This window comes from Mus musculus, chromosome 10 (genome assembly GCF_000001635.26).
Source record: "Mus musculus strain C57BL/6J chromosome 10, GRCm38.p6 C57BL/6J".
Lineage (NCBI taxonomy): Eukaryota > Metazoa > Chordata > Mammalia > Rodentia > Muridae > Mus > Mus musculus.
In genome coordinates this window covers 41,255,273-41,276,162 of record NC_000076.6, presented here as the reverse complement: position 1 = coordinate 41,276,162, position 20,890 = coordinate 41,255,273, and the positions used below count along the sequence as shown (strand labels likewise).

The following is a 20,890-nucleotide window of genomic DNA, read 5'->3' as shown; positions in this document are numbered from 1 at the left end:
CTAGTAATACAGTAAGAATGTTTGGAAAGAGTATCAGGAAATAAAATGCAAACTACTAAGCATGTTAACATTTGGTAAGCAGAGGCTGTCTGCACTGCATGCTTATATCGACTAGGAAATTTACTGGAACAGTTTCCACTTTAAGGTGTTGTTGAAGAGAATTATGAACATCTTCATAGAAACAGAAATATACTTGGCAAAATTCCAGGTCTTTGTGATCAAATTTTAGTTTACAGTAGTGTTTCTCAACCTCTAGAACAGTATTTATTAAAAGCCTATGATAAAAATTATTCTTATAACAAGACTCTAAAAGCAAAGCCTTTGATTTAGGTAAGGAATAAGCCACCATAACTAATATTCAACATTGTATTTAGAACCCTAGCTAAGGCAATGTTTATAAAATAAGAATCCAATCAGAAAAATAGAGAATTAAGCTAAAAAAGAGACAAACGATTCCAAGACTGCCTGTCAACTTTCAGAACCAATGCAAACGTTCAGCAGAGGAGACTGAGGGGAAATAGTCAGTGTGTAAGAACAGTGTGTAAGAATAGTGTGTAAGAATAGTGTGTAAGAAGCAGTGACTCTTCTCTACTACCTGCAGTGTGTTGTCGGCGTCTCCAGAGGTCATGAGTTACAGGATGAATTCTGTATATAGCCAGGAGATTCATTAGAATGGCATCTTACAGGCTACGGTCCAGCTAATCCAACAATGGCTGCCTGTGAATGGAAATTCCAGTAGCTGCTCAATCCATTAGGCTCGATGTCTCAGCTGGTCTCCTGTATATGCCGCAGTCCTGAAGAAGTAGGCTCTAATGCCAGTGAAGGAATGGGTTTGCCAGCAAGGCCAGAACAAGCATGCAAAGAACAAAAGCTTCCTTCTACTGTGCCCTGTCTAGGCTTCCAGCAGATTGTGGCCCAGATTGGGGTGTGTCTTCCCACCTCAAGACCTGGATTAAAGGCCTGTCTTCATACCTCAAAGATCCAGGTTAGAAATGAATCTACCCACTTCAGATTAAGCAAAGGGCCTTTACAGGTGTGCCCTCCATTTTTGGATTTTAGCTAGTTCCATATATAGTCAAGTTGGCAACCGAGACTAGCCATCACAGGCAGTAACCAAAGAGAAAAATGAATGGTGACATTCATAGTGCTGAAGACCATATGTTACCTGGGAGTAAATATGGCAAAAGCTACATGAAGTTCAGTGCTGAAAGTGTAAAACAGTACTAGAACATCTTTAAGCCCTAAATAAATAGGAAGAATGTCCACTTGTTCATATGTGTCTAGGCATGAGAAGGTTTAAAATCATAAGGTTAGCTTTGTTTTTTGTTTTTTTGTTTTTGTTTTTTTTTGTTTTTAGTTAATTGAGAGATATAATGCAACTGAAATCCAAATTCCAAGGTGATTTCAGAAGAAATTAGGACATACAAACCTACTTGAAATTCATATTGAGGGGCTAGAGAGAGGGCTCAGCAGTGAGAAGCACTTTGCCTGCTGCCTTTGCAGAGAGAGGCCCCAGGTTTGCTTCCAGCACCTACATCATCAGCTCACAGCTGCCAGTAATTCCAGCTCAGGTCGGTCCAGTGTCCAGTTCTGGCCTCTGTGGGTAGTGGTACTCATGTGCACATAACCCTAGCATACACTTAAATAAAACTTAAAAATAAAGGCTTTAAAATTCACATAGAAAACCAGAAGTTAGTCTTAGTCTAGACAACTATGAAAACCAGAAACAAAGGACAAAGAGGGGCTGGAGGGATGGCTCGCTGTTTCGAGCATGCATGTGCCGCTCCTGTCGAGCCTTCTGTAACTCTAGTTCCAGGGTATCCCACACTGTCTTCCTGTCTCCTCGTGCAGGCAAAACACTCATACACATAAAGTAAGAACAAGGCAATTTGCAAGGAGAAGGGAAATGACTGAGCAGATGTAGCACTCACAGGAATTAAGGAGTCAGTTATCTGTGGGGACAGTACTGGTTATTGATGAGGCCACTGACATTGATCAGTACAGACAAGGAACCCAGGAAATGACCCACTTTTCATAGGAAACAGATCCCACAGAGAAAAGAGTGCACTACAAGTCATCATGGAGAAGACAGACTTAAGTTTTGTGTGTTTTCCATTTGACAGAAATGAAATTAGATTCTAATCTCTAATAAAACTGAAGAAGCAATTTCAGCAGTACACAGACAATTTTAGGAGAATGATTTTATGATCCTGAAATGGAGGAAGATTTTATAATTAAAACACAGAAAGCATAAGGCAGGCAGAAAGCAGTGATGTATGTAAATGCTCTCAAAATTAAAAGTGTCCTTGGAATATAGGCTGTTTATAAGGCAGCGGTCATATAGACAGAACACACCTAACAAGGTTCAGTGCAGAGACTTCTGAAGGGCTGCTCTGGCCAGCGAGGGTAAGACCAGCCCAGAAAAGTCCTCCAGAGGAGGGGCAGGCAGCACACAAGAGACTGCACTTGCTAGCAATCAAATCTAACAGGGGCTAGTTCCTTCTCTTAGTCGATGGCACCTGCTGTCACCAGATGCTAGCAGGACTGTGGCGATGTATTTACCCTCATAAGTAGGGCTGCACGGCCCGAGGATGGGAGCAGTAACTCAGAAGTTGCCTCTGGAGAGGGAACAGGGCTGGTGGGTCTAGAGAGAATGTTAACTTTGAAAATTATGATTTAGTAACTTACCTAAGTGTGAAAGTGAACGCATGAGTAACTGAACCGATGTCTTGTGAGGTCGGCTGAGGTATAGTTCATTCTGTCCTCTTCTGTTTCCACGCTAAAAATCCTACCTTAGAGTTACAGTGACCCATGGGGTCTTGGTTACTTTTGTGGCTTCCCTTTCTTCATCTGCTGAAGATTTGTAAAGCTCACTGGGAATAACAGCAACAACAATTGTCTTTCTGCCTCACTTGCCCCCGTTCCCTGCCCATGCACTGCCTGGCTGGGAGGCACAATCACTGCATAATGGGGTACACGCTGTGTTAAAGGTGTCTAGCTATCTGAGCGATGATTGGCAGATGCACACCCAAGCCAGAGATGGCTGCGATTGTTCAGCTCAGTGAGCACACTTACTAGGGTGAGGATATCTCTGACTGTATGTTAAGCCATGAAAAATAACATTTTATGTTTATAACATTTTTTTTTTTTTTAGGTATCTAAGGATATTTCAAAATGTGGATCTATCTAGCAATTTTTACTTTAGGTAAGTTTCTTCCTTTTAAAAACCTGATTCTTGACATCCTAAATGGATAGAGTAAAGGTACATATAGCCACTATAAAAATCACCTTTGTTTCAGGAAGAAATTAATACGACTTAAAGAAATAACTTCATTTTGGAATTTTTAATCATAAAAATGAAATTGTATTAGTTCTAATGCAGAGGTGTAACAGTGCCATGGTTCAGTTTCAGCTAATGATCTGGCAAAATTAAGTAAAAGCTAATTAGAAATAGGAAAATAGATTTCAATACCGATGTATTGCTGGTGGCCCTGTAAGTGAATAGTTTTGCTTGAATGAATGTACCATTAAGCAGATTAAAAATATATCCTAAGAATATGTTTTGGGAGAGAAAACAGAAATCCCTCTTGGTACAGAGACATTTATGGAGATCTGACATTTGTGAAGATCTATTTAACACAGCCAGCAAGCAGACAAGCAAGCAATAAGCAAATGGTAGAGCATCGTGAGCAGTCTGCAGGCCGGACAGACAGACTCATGTGTGGTAGATGGAGGAGTCTGTCTGCTGTAGTGTCTAAACTGAGATGTGGACGCGAGAGTGTTCACCAGTAACGACCTGATCTGGGGCTGAGATGGGACCTGCAGCACAGCATTTGTGTGCATTGGCGGTGCACACAGACCAGACCGGCGCTTCACATTTTTAAAGATCTATCTTTACTCGTTAATAGAGTTAATCACTTATTTATAAAATAAACACAAACATAATGTAAAGATAAAGTTATTAAGTCATAGGACAGAGGGTTCTCAGTGAAGTGCTTTTTAATCCACAGGTGCTTAGTGGCTTGTGTGTCTCCATGTGTGTCTGATTCATCTATTTCACATAATACTGTGTCGTCTTACGCTCGGGTGCTGTGAGTTAATGCTGACGCTTGGTGGCGCTGCTGTTTGAAACGGGCTCCTTCTTGAGCCATTCTTGGCCATACTAAATTTAATCAAGTCATTCCTCAAGTTATAATATATATATTCCATTATTATTATTATTTTATTAATATGCTGGGATCTCAGGGCTGCGTCATGCCAACTAGAAATAACTTGTCTTCATTCATGGCTAAGTGGTATTAAATGGATCTATCAAGCAAAGGTGCTAAAACCGAGTGTAACAGACAAAACTGAAATTAATTTCAGTCAAATTATGGAACTAAACTGGGGAAATAATAATTAATATGTGGCTCTCCTAAGAGAATTGTAATACTTCTGATATTGCTTAAATACTGTACTTGAGTCTCAAGATAGTTTCTGGAATTCTGTGTTAAAATGGATAACTAGAGATAATTAAAGACTATTGATCTGTGTAATGCATATGAGCCCAGAGAGACTGCATCAGTATGCACAGGCCTGCTCCGGTCTGCATCAGATGGGGTCCTAGAGCTGGAGGGAGAAGTGGACAAACGTCTCATCCCCAATTCAGAGCTATCTGCAGGTGATAGTTTCCTCTGCACTAGTCTCACTGGGGAAACAAACTACTGTAAGGATAGGCTTCATGCCCAGTAGCAGATACCAACAGAAAATGAACTCAGCAGCATCTTTGGAGGTTCCTCATAATGTCTTGTCGTGGATCTTCCATTATTATTATTATTTTATTTATATATTCTTTCTCTGCTCTTTTAACCTTCAGGTCCTTTGAATATATATTATGGCTTCCAATGTATGGGATTTGTGAGTGTGTGAACTGTGGGTCTCTTTGGGTGCTTTTCCTTCTGTTTGCTTGTTTTGTCTGACTCTGGTGTGTTAGTTTTTGTTTATTATATTATATTATTAGTGCATAAAGAAGTCTGTTTGTTTTTTAATGAAAAACAGAAGAGGTTGGATCGAGATGGGTGGAGAGGTGTGGAGGACCTGGGAAGAACAGCGAGAAGGGGATATTGTAATCAGGTTTTATTATGTGAGAAAAAACCCTATTTTCAATAAAAATTGTTGATCTTATGAAATTATAATCATAAATGTTATTTATACATAGGCCGTGTTAATTTTTATATTATTCTCACTTTCCTAGGACATGCTTCACTGTAAGAGCTTACATAATATCCTTACCCCTGTATCATTATGAAGCTTGCAGTTACTTTTGCTCATGTGTAAACTATGGTATGAAGCCATGTGATGAGGATACTATATTCTATCTATAGAACCTATCTATAGAACCACATTCATGGGCATAAGGCAGTGTGACTTGGAATGAGATACGAGATTGATTTCATCATGAAACAACCAAAAAACTTTGCATGTTCCAATCAATGAATGGATGTGACCCACATCATAAATGTGTATTTCTGGGTTGCATGGTTAAGTTGGGTAGTGAGGTTTTAATTTCCAATCGTGTTTGTATTTGACAGTGTTTGCAACACTCATTTAATAGCATTGCTTCAGTGGAATACCAGGTGCAAAGTAATTTAGCTCACAGATTGTAATTCCCCTTGGGAGCCAAGACCGTGAAATGTCTGTGCTTTTGTAATTCTTACGTCTAAATTCTCCTCTCAGTTACAGCTATGATTTGTCACACTCACTTCAGTATAATCTTACCGTCCTGCGAATGCCCCTGGAGATGTTAAAGTCAGAAACATCCAAGGCGTGCCAGGAGAGCTTCGACATCTTTGAAGATGAAGGATTAATTACACAGGGTGGCAGTGGTAGGTGAATTCTGCATATTTGGTGTGTTAGAATGTGGCATCTCATCAAAGTCCTCCCATTCCTCATCCTTCATCCTTTGATGGCCTTTATCCTTTTGGGTTGTCTTAGAGACATGAACTTGACCAATTCATTTTTAAAGCCATCATTTATCACTGTGGCTGGCATTTGCTATGTTGTGGGGTCTTCTTTCTTTCACTCTTCTCCACCTTTTTCCACCTTTCAACTCCCCACCACTCGATAGGAGAGGAAAAAGGATAAAGGGAGAGAGAGCACAGAGCAGGACTAGAGAGACAACAGTGGAAGGAGCAGGACTACATTCTGGTCTAGGCTTAAGAGGGGAAACCAGTTCTGTGCCCCTGTTGTTAGCTGTGGCCTTCCATCCCACAGCAAGCAGTGCCCTGCTATCCTGCTTCACTTGTAAGAACGCCATGGTTACAGCGGGTCTTGTGTATGAGTCACAAGAATCTGGGCTCAAGGCTGTTGGCCTAATGGGCTTCTCTTCCTCCTTGTCATTTAATGTAACCTATGGCCAGGTGCTGGTGACGAGGATTTGGACATTTCCTGTGGCTCAGGGTCATTCTGTCTGGGGAAGCTGGTAGAGACGGGGAGTGAGGGTAGAAGGTGGAAGGGTAGGTTTGCTAAAGTCTCCAGTTTCACTGTATGTCAGGTGCATTAAGGACTTTACAGAAGCTCCCTTCAGTCCAGACTCCTGTGTGACGAGCAGCAGCACCTCCTGTCTACAGGCTAACTAGTGCAGACATGGAGATAGTTATGGACAACCGCACTAACTGGCCAATTAAAAGTATTTAAGTCCTTTTGTTAGCAATGACCAAGAGAGGGACCACACCTGGGGATACAGCACTTTTAAAGACAAAACCATAATTACATTTGTATTTGAAAGGGGTCGGAGCAGCATCTGTCCTTTTGGAGAACCTAGCAGTATTTCACAGATACCACTTGACAATTATTTTTGACTGGCTTATACTTTCTCTTAGTTATCTTAGTTTTATGTTTCATTGTGCACAAACATCACTTATTGTGGTTAATACGTCAGGGCAGGGCAGGGACCGTTCCAAAATGTTGCCAAGGTGGCTACGGCCATGAGAGCAGTGGTGGAAGGCTGAGGAAGGTCTAGAAAGACAGGAAGTCAGGACTAAGTCACTTGTGTAAAGTGACAGAGCGGGGAGTGTCTGATACAACAATCCCCTACCCCCTAGGGTGCCCTGATCTCTCTCTCTCTTCTCTTCAGGGTCTCATGTAGCCCAGGCTGGCCTCAAACTCGCCGTGAGCTGAGGAAGACCCTGAACTCCCCTTCTGTCTTCTCCTTGTGGGGCAGCCATGACCACGGTGCCTGGTTTATGTTGTGCTGGGGACCAAACCCAGGGCCTCATGCATGCTAGGCACGCACGATACCAGTGAGGCACACCCGAGCCTGTAATACACGCACACATCCTGCACATAAAACCCCTTCTCTCCCTGATGCACTGAGAGGCCACTGGACTCTAGGCGCCATGTTTGTTTATGTGTTTGCTTTTTGTTTATGTATGGTATGTCTGTGCCCCATGTGTGGGCTTGATGCCAAGAGGTCAGAAGAGGACATTAGATCCCCTGAAACTGGAGTTCCAGATTACTGTGAACTTCCGTGTGGGTCCTGAGAATCAAACCTGGGTCCTTTGCAAGAGCAGTAAGTGCTCTTAACTGCTGAGCCAGCTCTTTAACCCCTAGATTTTATAAATTAAATTGAAACACATTCAGCCCATATACCCAGCTCACATTTTGAAGGGAAGACAATGGGATCACCTGACTGCTGTTATCTAGAGCTTTTCATCCATTAGTATAAAAATGCCTATTTCTTATTTTTCACTTCATACAGGTTTTGTGATACTCACTGATATTTAATAGTAAATTCATCTTGATATGCCAGAATGTTTGATGATTTCTCCACATGAAAGAGTCCTGATATATTAGCTGATGCCAGTTGGGAAGAAAGAGCAGTGCCCGCCCTACTGTGAACCCTCATGTGCTTTCTCATCATTTCATTCCCTCAGTGCTGCCTGTTAGATGTGGACGAGGCACCAGGCGGTAAGGGGCACTCTGGACCCTCCTTACCACGGCAGCGGAAGTCCTAGAGCCAGTCGCCCGCCGTAACCTCAGACTATGTTCTCTGTGGCTCTCTTTGCCCATTTGCCTTCATTCATGCATCTGTCAGTACATACATACTTCATTTGATGTACTCCCACTTTCTTTTGATTTAAAAACTATGATAAGTCGGAAAACCCATTTCCTGTTTGACTTTGAAGGAAACAGCACACCACCCTGGGCGCTGAAGCTCACCACGGTGGACCGCCATAGGGAACAGCTACCGGAAGCGCAGTGCTGTCCAGGCCTGCATCTGATCTTGAAGCAGAAGTGGAAGAACGTAGCAGTGTGCGGGATATCACTCAATGTCCTTATGTCCTTGATACAAACTTTTGTTTTTCAGGTGTATTTGGGATCTCTAGTGAGCCTTATATGAAGTATGTATGGAACGGTGAACTTCTGGATATAATTAAAAACACTGTGCATCGTGACTGGCTATTGTATATCATTCATGGGTTCTGCGGGCAGTCCAGTATCCTTTTTATAAGCATTTAAGATGCACGTCATTATGCTGTGCCAGCATGTAGGAAGGTCAAGCATCATAGTATTGTAATTAACACTCTGAGTACCTGTCCTATTTAGGGTTTCTATTGCTGTGGTGAAACACCATGACCGAACCCACACTGGGAGCAATGGGTTTATTTGGCTTTCGCTTCCATCATTGTTCATCATCTGAGGAAGTCAGGACAGGAACTCACACAGGGCAGGAACCTGGAGGCAGGAGCTGATGCAGAGGCCATGGGGGTGGTGGTAGTGGTGGTGCTTACTGGCTTGCTCTTTATGGCTTCCTCAGCCTGCTTTTTTTATAGAACCCAGGGGCACCTGCCCAGGGGTGGCCCCACCCATCAACCGCCATTTTCCTGCTACATGAAGTAGCAATGAGACAGGGATGTATATCAGATAGAAAAGGCTGCGGTAGTAGTTGTGGCACAATGGAGTGCAGACCTTGATTGGAAAGGATTGTAATGGAAGTCCTTGAGTCAGGCCTCGGAGCTCAGTTTGATGACACCTTGGCTTTTCTCCTGCAGGCTGACTTCTCACTGATTCTAGATGTTGCTGAAGGCTTTCAATAGGGTGCCATCAAGCTGTTCGGAGGAAGAGGAAGTGAAGGAGGAGAAGGAGGGAGAGGAGGAGGAGGAGGGTGGGGCGTGCTATCTAGTACTGCTTCAGTTTTCTTTTTGAGACAACAGAGGGCATTTGTGAATTCTGTGTTTACTTGATACTTTCCCTTCTGTCTTAAGCTTTAAAAGCATATCGTAAAATCTTTAAAGGATGGGGGGGGGCATTACATGGGCTGCCTTCTTATAACCTCTGGGACATTTGTAGGGGCTTGAGGATTGGCCATGCTGCTTTCTCTGTGCCAAGTGTGGGGAGGAGAAGGGCGCGGCAGACACAGGGACTTTGAAGTGGAGGTTGGAGAGACTCGTGGCGCACTACTTCATAGTCATTTCAACCACCTGACGAGACTGTCCTGAATCACTTTTGCCTCTGTCCAAAAATACAGTCTTCCTGGGAAGAGTGTCAGATTTTCCCCACCAAAGAGAACGTGCTATGGCGTCTCAAGACTGTTTCTAAAGTGCAGTTCTAGCCTGGTTTGTATTTCCAGGGCCTGGCATCTAGTAATCATAATAAATGTTTGTTTTTAAAATATCAAACAGCATCATGGATTATCATTTTAAAGCTCATTAGTCTAACTGATGAGTCTGGCTGCTGGTGATCAGGCATTTAATGAACTCTGGAAGCCTGTGTGCTGGTAGGAGTAATTGGTGTTTATTAAGCATTTACTACAGGCCAGGCACCAGAAATGTTACACCAATTACCTCAGCTGATCCTCCCAGCAACCCAGCAGCAGGACAGATTAGTGATTATTTTATCCAGCAGGCTTACATCTAGAAGTGTTTCACAGTTTGGATTTTTTTTTTTAGATTTTAGAATATTTGCCTAAACCTTAGATAACTTGAAGATGGAATTCAAGTTAATTTATGTTTCATATATATCTTGGGACTGAAGGTGTTTATGTGCTATATTTAGGGTACCAATGTTTTGATTGACCCACAAGACAAGGTCAGGTATAGAATTTTACACTGTTGGGTCATAGTGGCACTCAAAAGTTTCAGACTTCAAGGCATTCTTGATTTTAGACTGTAGTTGCTCGGCCTATAGCTGCTTTTTGATTGATTTTTTCAGTAGGTGAGGTTATAACTCAGAAAGTTAAATAAGATGATGGAAAGAAGCTGTATATTGGCCAAGCAGTTCACTTCGACACCTTCCTGGGTTTAAGCTTTGGATTCGCCTTTGCAGTCTGAAACCCAGTCTTTCCCGCAGTGTTGACAATTCTTTTCCTAATTTCCACGTAACATTAAAGGACACGTGCCCTTGTGGAGGGGCATGGCTCCAGGAAGGAAGGAGTAGTTGTACTTTTAACAGTATTACTTGGTTACAAGGAGAGACATAATACAGTAAGTCATAGAAATTACCACTTGAGCATGTCGGGTGTTGCCATTGAACTTGGACAGATCTGGAACTTTCTGGCCCTGTGCTATTATATTCTCCATGGAGCTTTTAGTGCCTTAAGGCTATTGGATAAGATTATTTAAATGCATAAAGGGTAAGGATTCTTGTAGCTTTCTGTCCAATCCCAAATGCTGAAACACTTTAACTTAATTCTTAAGAGCTTTTGATCTATGGACGACCAGTGTATGTGACCCTAATAGCCAGGAGATCCAGTAGGTTTGCTGGGACGCGCTTTCTCAAGAGAGGCGCAAACTGTGAGGTAAGATGACAAATTGCATTGCTGTAATGTTGTAACCTTTAATGTCAGTTTCACTGATGATGACAAAGCTGTGGACTTCTAAGGAACTAACTTCTTAATGTCCGAATGTATTTTATTTATGTGCATGCACATGTGAATTGGTATGTTTGTAGGGGTCTGAGCATGCACATATGTGTGCATGTGGTGGTCAGAGGGCAACGTGTAGCAGTCATTTCTCTCCTAGGGATGGAATCAGATTGCCAGGCTTGGCAGGCAGCAGGTGCCTATTTTGCCCACCGAGCCATCTTACCAGCCTACAAAAATCTACAAATGTGTTGAGCAGTAAACTATCTGAGAAAGAGTTGTGCAATGGCGCTTTGAAATGTCCATTGATTTGGAGGATGAGCCATATCTGAAATACTTGGAAAATGTAGGGACAAAACATCCAGGCACCCTCTGAAGAAAGAGGAGAGGAAGAGTATGTGTGACGGGAAGGCAGTGTACAGCACGGCATGGGAAACTTCTCCCTCTTTCCTTTCTCTCTCATACTTCCATGTCGGCTCCCAGGTGCTCTCCTCTGCAGCAGAGTGTGATAGAGGCATCGGGCTTTGATCCTAGCTTTAGTAGCAACAGTTTTCGTAAATTTATATCAGCGCTTCCAGCTGTTTTACTTGGTACGTTAGGAACAATTAAGATGCTGTGGCTATATTACTTGCTTTTCAGTAGTGAAAGGATAACCAAGCCCGGTCCCAGTGCTTCTGGAAGCGTCCCTTCTATCTGTATCTGCTTCTGTAAGCCACGTGACCGCCAATGGCGCCTGTCTTTCCCCTTGAGTCCGTCCTTCCGATCACCAGTGTTACTCAGATCTTCACCTTGGTCTTCAGAAGTGAAAGTTTTAGATTTTTTTGTTCTTTATCTCCTGCATAATTAATTTCACACGATTGTTTTTCTTCTCGCTGGCATCCTACCATTTGCACTGGTCATGCGCTGTTTGCTATCTGTGTTAACTTGATTTTTTTTCTAGTCCGTTTTCTGCTTTTATTTTTTGTTTTTTGAACAAGATTATTAATTTATTATCTTATTTGCTAGTAGCACAAAGGCTTTATTAAAATTTTTATTGAGCTTATTTTTATTTGTATCTCTTCTGTTTAGCTTCTCTGTACTTTATTGATTACCCACATCTATTAATTTTTGTTTTTCTGCTTTTCTTTATCATGTTTTAATGGTTCTGCTTTTCCAGTGTGTACTCCAAACACCTCTTTTAAGAGGAATCAAGTTATAATTGCATTGTGTACTTGAGTTTTTTCATGGAAAAGTTCTAAGAGCACAAGCTATGTTTAATTGCGCCTTTCTTTTCAGGGTGACGTTGCAAATGAGGTGGAGACCGAGCAGATCCTCTGTGATGCTTCTGTGATGTCTTTTACCGCAGGCAGTTACTCTTCTTACGTACAAGTTAGAGGATCCGTTCCCTTATTCTGGTCCCAAGACATCTCAACTATGATGCCGAAACCACCCATTACACGTGCGTGGGCCAGCCTGTCGGGAGTTGCTTTTGTCTGCTGTCATTCAAGATGATGAGTGCTGCCACATAGCTCTAATAAGTGGCTGGGTTTGGGTGAAATGTTGGTCTTTGAGCAAGATTATATGGATGAGTAGCTTTTATTACCTTTCTGCAGTGAATTCATTCTTTTTTTTTTTTTTTTTTTTTTTCCATTTTTTATTAGGTATTTTGCTCATTTACATTTGCAATGCTATACCAAAAGTCCCCCATAGCCACCCACCCCCTCTCCCCTACCCACCCACTCCCCTTTTATGGCCCTGGCGTTCCCCTGTACTGGGGCATATAAAGTTTGCGTGTCCAATGGGCCTCTCTTTCCAGTGATGGCCGACTAGGCCATCTTTTGATGCATATGCAGCTAGAGTCAAGAGCTCCGGGATACTGGTTAGTTCATAATGTTGTTCCACCTATAGGGTTGCAGATCCCTTTAGCTTCTTTGGTACTTTCTCTAGCTCCAGTGAATTCATTCTTAACTTTAACTATTAGTAAGTTGTGTGTTACTTTGCTTCAGGAATGGCAGACGCATTCAGATTTAATGCTGACTGAGCGTCCATGGAGCTGCTTCAGAGCGTCTGGGGAAGGAAAGCACTTCATGAGTTGAACTGCATTTCTTTGCAATGGTTGGAAACCCCCGAGTCTTTGATTTTTGCCTCACAGTGCCACTCCCCTCTTCTGTCCCCAGTGGACCAGGCGGATCCCTTTGCACACGTGGCTGCTCTTCACTTTGACCAGATGCTCCAGAGGTTCGGCTCCCCCATCATCATCTTGAACTTAGTGAAGGTAAGGTGTGCTTCTCAGACACACTAATGGCCTTTCTAAAGACCAAAGGCATTGGCCAACTGTGCTCTGCCTTCCCCAGGAAAAGAGGGAAAAGGAGGGAAGAAGAGACGAGGGCGGGGTGCAGAGGGAGAGGAAGAAGGTGAGATGTCTGCTGTGTTTGAGCTACTGTTAACTTCCATGTCACTTCTTCTGGGCTTGCCTTGGGGAACTGGTACTAGATCTTTCTGAAGGAAGAGCGTGATTTAGTCTACTCGGCTCCTGATTTCCTCGTGTGAACTAGATCTACATTAAATTCCTTAGTCCCACACTTTAAGAAGAATGCAGATCAAATGGGTACACCCTCACCTTGCTACAGCCCACTCCCTTGACAGTCTGTAAGAACCACAAACCGGTGTAGCAACAGGACCAAAAGGCTTCATTCAGAAATATGGTTTAAGAATCAGGTGGGCTTGTGAGGAGCTCAGGCAAGGTGGTGTAATTGTCTCTCACCTCCCCATCAGAGTACACTGACTAGTCCGTACAGGGTGTGTCTTAGTCAGGGTTTCTATTCCTGCATCGACATCATGACCAAGAAGCAAGGTGGGGAGGAAAGGGTTTATTCAGCTTACAATTCCATATTGCTGTTCATCACCAATGGAAGTCAGGACTGGAACTCAAGCAGGTCAGGGAGCAGGAGCTGATGCAGAGGCCATGGAGGGATGTTCTTTACTGGCTTGCTTCCCCTGGTTTGCTTAGCTTGCTTTCTTATAGAACCCAAGACTACCAGCCCAGAGATGGCACCACCCACAAGGGGCCCTCTCCCCTTGATCACTAATTGAGAAAATGCCTTACAGCTGGATCTCATGGAGGCATTTCCCCAACTGAAGCTCTGTTCTCTGTGATAACTTCAGCCTGTGTCAAGTTGACACACAAAATCAGCCAGTACAGGGTGTGTGCATAATTGGACATGCAGGTCAGTAGAGGGCAATATAACCCAATAAATTTTATTTATATCCATTGTACCTAACTGAATTAAAAGCACCTCAGCTAGTGGCTAAGAAGACCTTGAAAACATCAATATAAAGGTTTTACTATATTATGTATATTAATATACATAATACACAGCAGTGGCCAGCAATATAGTGCATGTGAGATTATTCTGAGAGGTTGCTTAGCAAATGTTAGCTTAGTAAGGAAGCAAACAAACAAACCAAGGGAGATGAGGGAGAGAACGAAGCAGTTGTGTCCTTTCGGTTTCTGTGATCACATGCAGCCAAGGACTGCTTCACAACTGTCTTCATGAATGCAGAAGTTGTATATTCATGTCTCATTCCCTGGCTGCTTGGGGTAATATAAGTTGGAAATGGATAATCTATAACTTTCAACATTGAAAAGTAGCAGTAATGTACACAGTTTGAAAATTAAGGTAGAAAACTTTAATGAAAACATTTGTTCATCTGCTGCTAGGCCTGGTAGTACAGGCCTATCATTCCAGTTATTCAAGAAGCAGAGGCAGGGGGATCACAAGTTTAAGGCCTACCTATGCTGCAGAGTGAATTTTAGTCTAGCTTGAGCAGCTTAGTGAGACCCTGTCCCTGAGTACAAGGAGGCCAGGGGTGGATGTGTCTCAGTGTTAGAGCACTGGTGAGCACGTGTGAGGCCCAGGTTTCAGTCCCTGGGATTGTACAAACTGTGATAAGTATGAGTGCTTCTCCAGTAAGTATAGATTAGTAGTATAGAAGCAAATTAACAGCAAAGCAGAGAGTGATGGTCTATTAGTGGAACAAATACCTACCTCTAGATGAGTGGATCTTGTTCCTGCCTTACAGAGTATAATTGAAAACTTCTTGTAAATGGAGCCCTGAATATCTATACTTCATGGAATTCTGTGTTAATTATGTACATTAAAAATGTTACTTAATGCCTGTAACTGAACCCAGCCTGGTTTGCCTCCCTATCATCAGCCAGTGTAGTTTGAAGTGAGTTTTACAAAAACATTTATTTACAAGGTGGTCAAGCATGTGGAGACAGGAAAGCTAGCCCCAGAGCCCCCTCTCTTGCATAAGGTATAGGGTATTTGTGGTTAAAGAGGCAGGCGCGGGGGTGGGGGTGGGGGTGGAGGGGCAGGGTCTAAGGCATGAGGAAGGATAATTGGAAGTAACCAAAAGTGGACACATTGATGATCTACACTGTGCAGTCGGATTGCATGGATCTTATAGAATGTGAGTCCAGAGGACTTACTAGTGTCCTAGTACTCTGAGGGTGGACTTTGGTCTCCTGGTGTTGTTATGCCCTGAGTTCAAGGGAAACCCAGATGAGCCCAAGAACTTTGAAGTCAGCTGCAACTTGCAAAAGAGCCTTTTAGTTTGAACTCGGATCACATGTCCTGCACTGCACTCACAGGGTGAATGCTGACAAACAATGTCTGAGTGTGGAAAGCACTGGGTTTATGTATAGTATAGTTAGGAATCCCCTGAAAGTTCACAGAAAAGGGGAGTGGAGGGCTGTAATCGGAACTGAAGCTGGGAGGGGGATTAATGAGTGTCTGCTGTGGGGTTATCAGGAACTAATTTTATCGCAGGTTGTAACTGTCTGTGACCTCTGATTACCTTTTCTCCATGATTTAAATGCAGGGCCCTAATCTCCTTAGTTTGTTATTTCTCTGAGGTCTCAAGGACAGGCACCTGGAGAGTTCGTAGTTTATCTGGAAGAGTGTTGGTTTCTGGAGATACAAAGGGGAGGATGTCTCGTGCTAGAGTTTGGTGCCTCAGGATGTCTCCATTAAGGGGAAGTTTTATGGGTAGTGCCATTCTAAAGCTAGGCTGGGTTCCCTTGGAGTGGCCAGGGAAGGGGAGGGAGCCCTGGGCTTGCTGCAGGAGACGGCAGCACAGAAACCAGCTGTCTGCATATTGTGTTTGCTGCGGGCTGCAGGGATCAGCCTTTTCTCTCCCCAGCTTTCTGATTCCCTCATGCTTTTTTACTTTGTGTGTTTACTGAGACTAGCAAGGGGATTTAAATTGTGCTTTCCAATTAATCAAACTAGAGAGCAATTAGAGATTAAGTTACTGTTTCATAGAACAGGAAAGTCTTTTCATATGTGGCTTTTTAACAAAATAATGAAGCAATGTTAGAGTTTACTAAGAAAATGTCTTAATGAAGATTTTTAATGTGAACCTAAGAGCAAGGACTGAGACAGGATGACAGGCATGTAAGAGAGTCTCTGTGCTAGCACATGCTTGCAATCTGTGTGCACCTCTTAGAGAGAGTCAACGGAATGATAAGGTTCCATTTGATTGGCTAATAATGAGGTTCAAACCTAGGACCTCTCACATGCCTGGCCAGAGCCCAGCCACTGGGCTACACCCTCGGCCCTGTCATGAGCTACCTGGGCTACACCCTCGGCCCTGTCATGAGCTACTCTGTGAAGAGGATGAAGCAGGTGCTGCTTGTCCTCACTTGGAGGAAGGTCGTGGTTAAACCATCAAGGAATGTCTGTGTCTGCCTCTCACATGGCTACTGTGTGAGGTTGCCAAGAAGAAACATGCTTTCCTTTGCCCCTCTGCCTTGTTGTGAGTCCCTCCCTCTGTGGGCACCCCCTCTCTGGGGCCCGCTGATGCTCAGGATGATCGGTAATTCTCTGTTCTTATGTCTTATATAATTTCTCTATTTTTTTTATCAGCTGTGCAAAAAAATACCCTTGTTTGTTTCCACAATGGTTATTTTCCAGTTGGTGACAATTGGAAAGCAGTCACCATGATTGAAAACAGCACAGGAGTACTTTCTTTTCTTTTTAAGATGTATTTATTCATTACATCTAAGTACACTGTAGCTGTCTTCAGACACACCAGAAGAGGGCATGCGATCTCGTTACAGATGGTTGTGAGCCACCATGTAGTTGCTGGGATTTGAACTCAGCCAGTGCTCTTAACCACTGAGCCAACTCTCCAGCCCCAACACAGGAGTACTTCGATACCAGAAGTAGCCCTATATGTCACTTAAGTCTCTGCTACAGTTTTTCTTTCTTTTAAGTAAAGGCCCAATGAAGGTAACAGTAATAGCTAATTTTTCTGAAGACTCTGCTATGAACTTCCAATACTTTGTTGCATTTAAACCCCACATTACGAATGAATATGGGGCATATACTGCTGTTAGCCCAAGGAAATGTGTTAGCCTTGCTGAAGGGTACTGGGCAGTAGCTTGGAGCTGTACATAGTCTCCATGAGTGAGAGGCAGTGTGGTAACCTAGGAGGTGTGGCTGGCAGGGAGACAGGGCAAGGCTCTGGTCTATGAGTGCCTTCCAGCCACAGGTCGTTCTGACACTGTGAAGTGGGGAAGTGCCTGTCCTACTACCTCATGGTTGCTTTGTGGGTTGGGTTTGAAAAAGCACTGTAGTCCTCTGTAGGGATTTCCTGTCCAGACCATGCTAATTTCTCTCTGTGCCCAGCAACTGCCTGGTTGCAGTGGTGGGTTCTCTTCTGGTCCTGGATAAATGGGCTTTGCTACCAGAGTAGGCTGTGGATGTGTGGGCCAGGCTTGTATGGAACACACTGGGAATGCTGACAGATCAACAGAGAGAAACCCGACCTCCGTGGCTCTTCAGAGCTGCTGACCCTCACTCTGTGAAGATGTCTTAATTTGAATTTATATTGTTTTCATTTTAGTAACATTTACCATTTTTAAGAATAGATTTATTGACTTTATGTGTGTTTTGCCTGCATGTGTGTCTGTGCACTGTCTATTTAGTTCCTGAAGAGGTCAGAAGAGGGCATCGGATTCCCCTGGAACTGGAGTTATGCATGGTTATGAACCATCCTGTGGGTGCTGGGAATTGAACCTGGGTCCTCTGCAAAAGTAATATGTGCTCTTAACCGCCGAGCCAGCTCTGCAGCCCCACATTTAAGACTTGAAATGTAAAAAGTCTCTCAAATGTCTTTGATAAAGGAGAGGGAGAAGAGAAAGCACGAAAGGATCCTGAGTGAAGAGCTGGTGGCTGCGGTCACTTACCTGAACCAGTTCCTGCCACCGGAGCACACCATTGTCTACATCCCCTGGGACATGGCCAAGTACACCAAGAGGTGAGTGAGAGCAGAGCCTGGCTGAGCCTCCTCGGGGACACAGCTCCTTCAGTGTCCTTGGTGAGACTTAGGTGAGGATGTTGTGTCCCAGCAGGTGTCAGGTTTCCCCTGAAAGGTCTGTCACCTCCTTCCTTCTGTTCCTGACGGGCACCAGTGCCGCCATTTTCTGTTTCTTCTCTACTCTCGGGTCATCTCTCTCCTTGAAGAGTAAGCAGTGAGTCTGTTGATAGGGAGTCAGTCTCCTCACTGTGTATCAAGCCCCGTCAGCTGGCTGCTTCTGGATGCTGTACCTTAAACTTACTCAGGGCTGATCTGTTTGAGAAAGCCTGGTCTTTATTGCCTATAGCTAGTCCCACCCCAGGGTGGTCCTGTTGCCCTGCTGCCCACCTCCACTGCCGCCCTGTCCTGTGCTTCCTTTCTTAACCTCCAAGATTTGGTTCAAAACTAACCTCTTCTAGGAACCTTTCCCACTGAGCCTCCAGGGTTATTTACTGTCACTGTAAGACTCTGGTGACTTAACTTACCGGAGACCCCCTGAGGGAACAATGTGGAGTTGGGCATCAATGCAAAAGCAAGAGGAATTTTACTGTTCCAGCATGTCTCCATCCCTGTACAGGAAGGAGAAAGAGAACAACCCCCGCACAGCGACTTTTTAAACAGTTTTCAGAGCAGCAGCCACTAGGCACCATGTGATTGGCAGAACAGTGTGACTTTTAAACTGATTGGTCTTTAGGGAATGAGGTGGCAAGGACTTGGCTTGTCTGTAGGTGGTTAATGGTCAGTCTGCTGTGTGAAATGTGTCTACCTGCTCTGCGCCTCCCCCCCTTCCCACAGGTGGCCGATGGTCAGTCCCCCACCCCCACCCCCTGTGGTCTGAGGCACGTAATTAGCCTCTCCCTTCCAGAGGGGAGGAGGGGAGGGATGCCTAAGTGCTTCACAACCTCTCTCTTCTAAGAGGGGAGGGGTCAGGTGGAATTTTCTACAGGTCCTGAGCTGACCTCTTCATCACCATATTGTTTTGTATGTGTTGTGGTTTTTTTTATGCTGAATCTTTTTATGGAGTTAGTGCTGCAGACATGCACACGAGCACCCACTTCCTGGAGCATGTTAGTTAAATAGTTTGAAACAGTCATATTAGCTTATGTCCCCATTTTTCTCCCCCTGCTGCTGCCCTGTGCATAGTCCTTGCCTGGTTATGTAGGGATTTGACTGACAGCTACTGAGGAGGGGAAGGCTCACAGGAACGTTGGGTGCCAAGAGTGAGGAATATGCCGGTATTTGATATGTTATTGGCTTGTTAGTTATTGAGTACATATTATATTTCCAGCTTACTTATTTCCATGTTTCTGTTTCATAAACTACAAGATTAAAACAATTAAGTCCCTGAACGTAGTTACTATTGATGTTGTTTGCTCTAGATGGAAAAGTAATTATTTGTTGAGACCTAAGTTCCCTCTCTCCTGCTTTCCTCTCTCAGTAAGCTGTGCAACGTTCTCGATCGGCTGAATGTGATTGCGGAAAGCGTGGTAAAGAAGACAGGATTCTTTGTAAACCGCCCTGATTCTTACTGCAGCATTTTACGGCCAGATGAAAAGTGTGTATGATACTTAAAATCTTACACGAGAGATGGGGGTGTGGAATATTCGCTATACAAGCTTGATCACCCACGTTCAGCCCCTAAAGCCACACCACCACACCAGGGTGGCATGTGGTTGCCAACCCAAGCTCGGGGGTGGGGGTGGGAGCAGAGGGAGGCAAATACCTGGGGCACAGTGGCTCAGCAGTTAAAGGCTTTTTCCACCTAGCCTGCATCCTGGTCCCCATAGATTAGGAAATGACTCCCGCATGTTGTCCTTTGACCTTCGTATTGGGTACTGTGAGATACACAAATGCCTCACCCAGCACACCATTACCACATACACAAAGAAAACGTAAGTCAAGGTATTTGTTCTGAGTACAGATATTGTAGGGGTTAGGGAGAGAACTTAGTGAGTGACAGCACCTGCCTTGCAAGCTTGTGAATGGCCTGCACCCATGTGGGAACCTAGGCATGGCTGTGTGTGCCTCTAACTCCAGCACTCGGAAGCCGAGAGTCGCTTCCACATGTTTGCAGCTCGCAAGTGTGCACATGGGTGCACGCACACACTCAAAATATCATGAGTACAAGAAGTCTGTGCTAACTAGAGGACGGATGGATGGATGGACGGATGGACGGATGGATAGACGAATGGATGGATGGACAGTGTTTGGAACATTCCCTGTGTGCTTGGGAACTCCTGCAGTGGTTATGTACCTTCAGATGGAAACCATGAGAGTCGTATTATCCTCTGTGTAGAAGAAACATGACATAAAATGTGCATAAAGTAAACTTGTCTGTAGTGAATTCATTGTTTACTATTTAGTAGACCAGGGAAGTCCTTCTGGCTGACAGTGGATACTTTCATGAAAGTAGAGTCTGGCAGCCTGTCATAGTGATTGCTCGCAGCTTGTTTGCTGGTAGCTTCCGAAAAGGATGCATTCCTTATTTATATGTAAAGGAACCAATACCATGTATTTCCAGCATTTGATTCTCAACATAGTTAACTATGGTGGTGGGATGAGGAAACCCGAATCAAACACTGTCTACGTTTGCAAGAAGCCTTCTGCTATCGTTTGCAGGGTTTGCATTTCAGGGAATCTTAAGGTACATGGAGAAGACAAAACTGTGGAAGGCTTTACTAGGGAGGCGCCTGCAGTTGTGCA

General features: G+C 43.9%; 1 protein-coding gene across 1 annotated transcript in view; it reads left to right on the top strand.

Moving 5' to 3' along the window:
- Positions 1–20,890, top strand: part of Fig4 (FIG4 phosphoinositide 5-phosphatase) — a 115,070-nt gene that overhangs the window by 27,079 nt on the left and 67,101 nt on the right. Inside the window, exons 5-12 of the mRNA NM_133999.1 lie at positions 3,155–3,205; positions 5,716–5,864; positions 8,348–8,476; positions 10,677–10,777; positions 12,116–12,278; positions 12,997–13,094; positions 18,015–18,148; positions 19,626–19,742. Of these exons, the coding sequence (NP_598760.1) occupies positions 3,155–3,205; positions 5,716–5,864; positions 8,348–8,476; positions 10,677–10,777; positions 12,116–12,278; positions 12,997–13,094; positions 18,015–18,148; positions 19,626–19,742 (942 nt within the window). The remainder of the gene's footprint in view (positions 1–3,154; positions 3,206–5,715; positions 5,865–8,347; positions 8,477–10,676; positions 10,778–12,115; positions 12,279–12,996; positions 13,095–18,014; positions 18,149–19,625; positions 19,743–20,890) is intronic.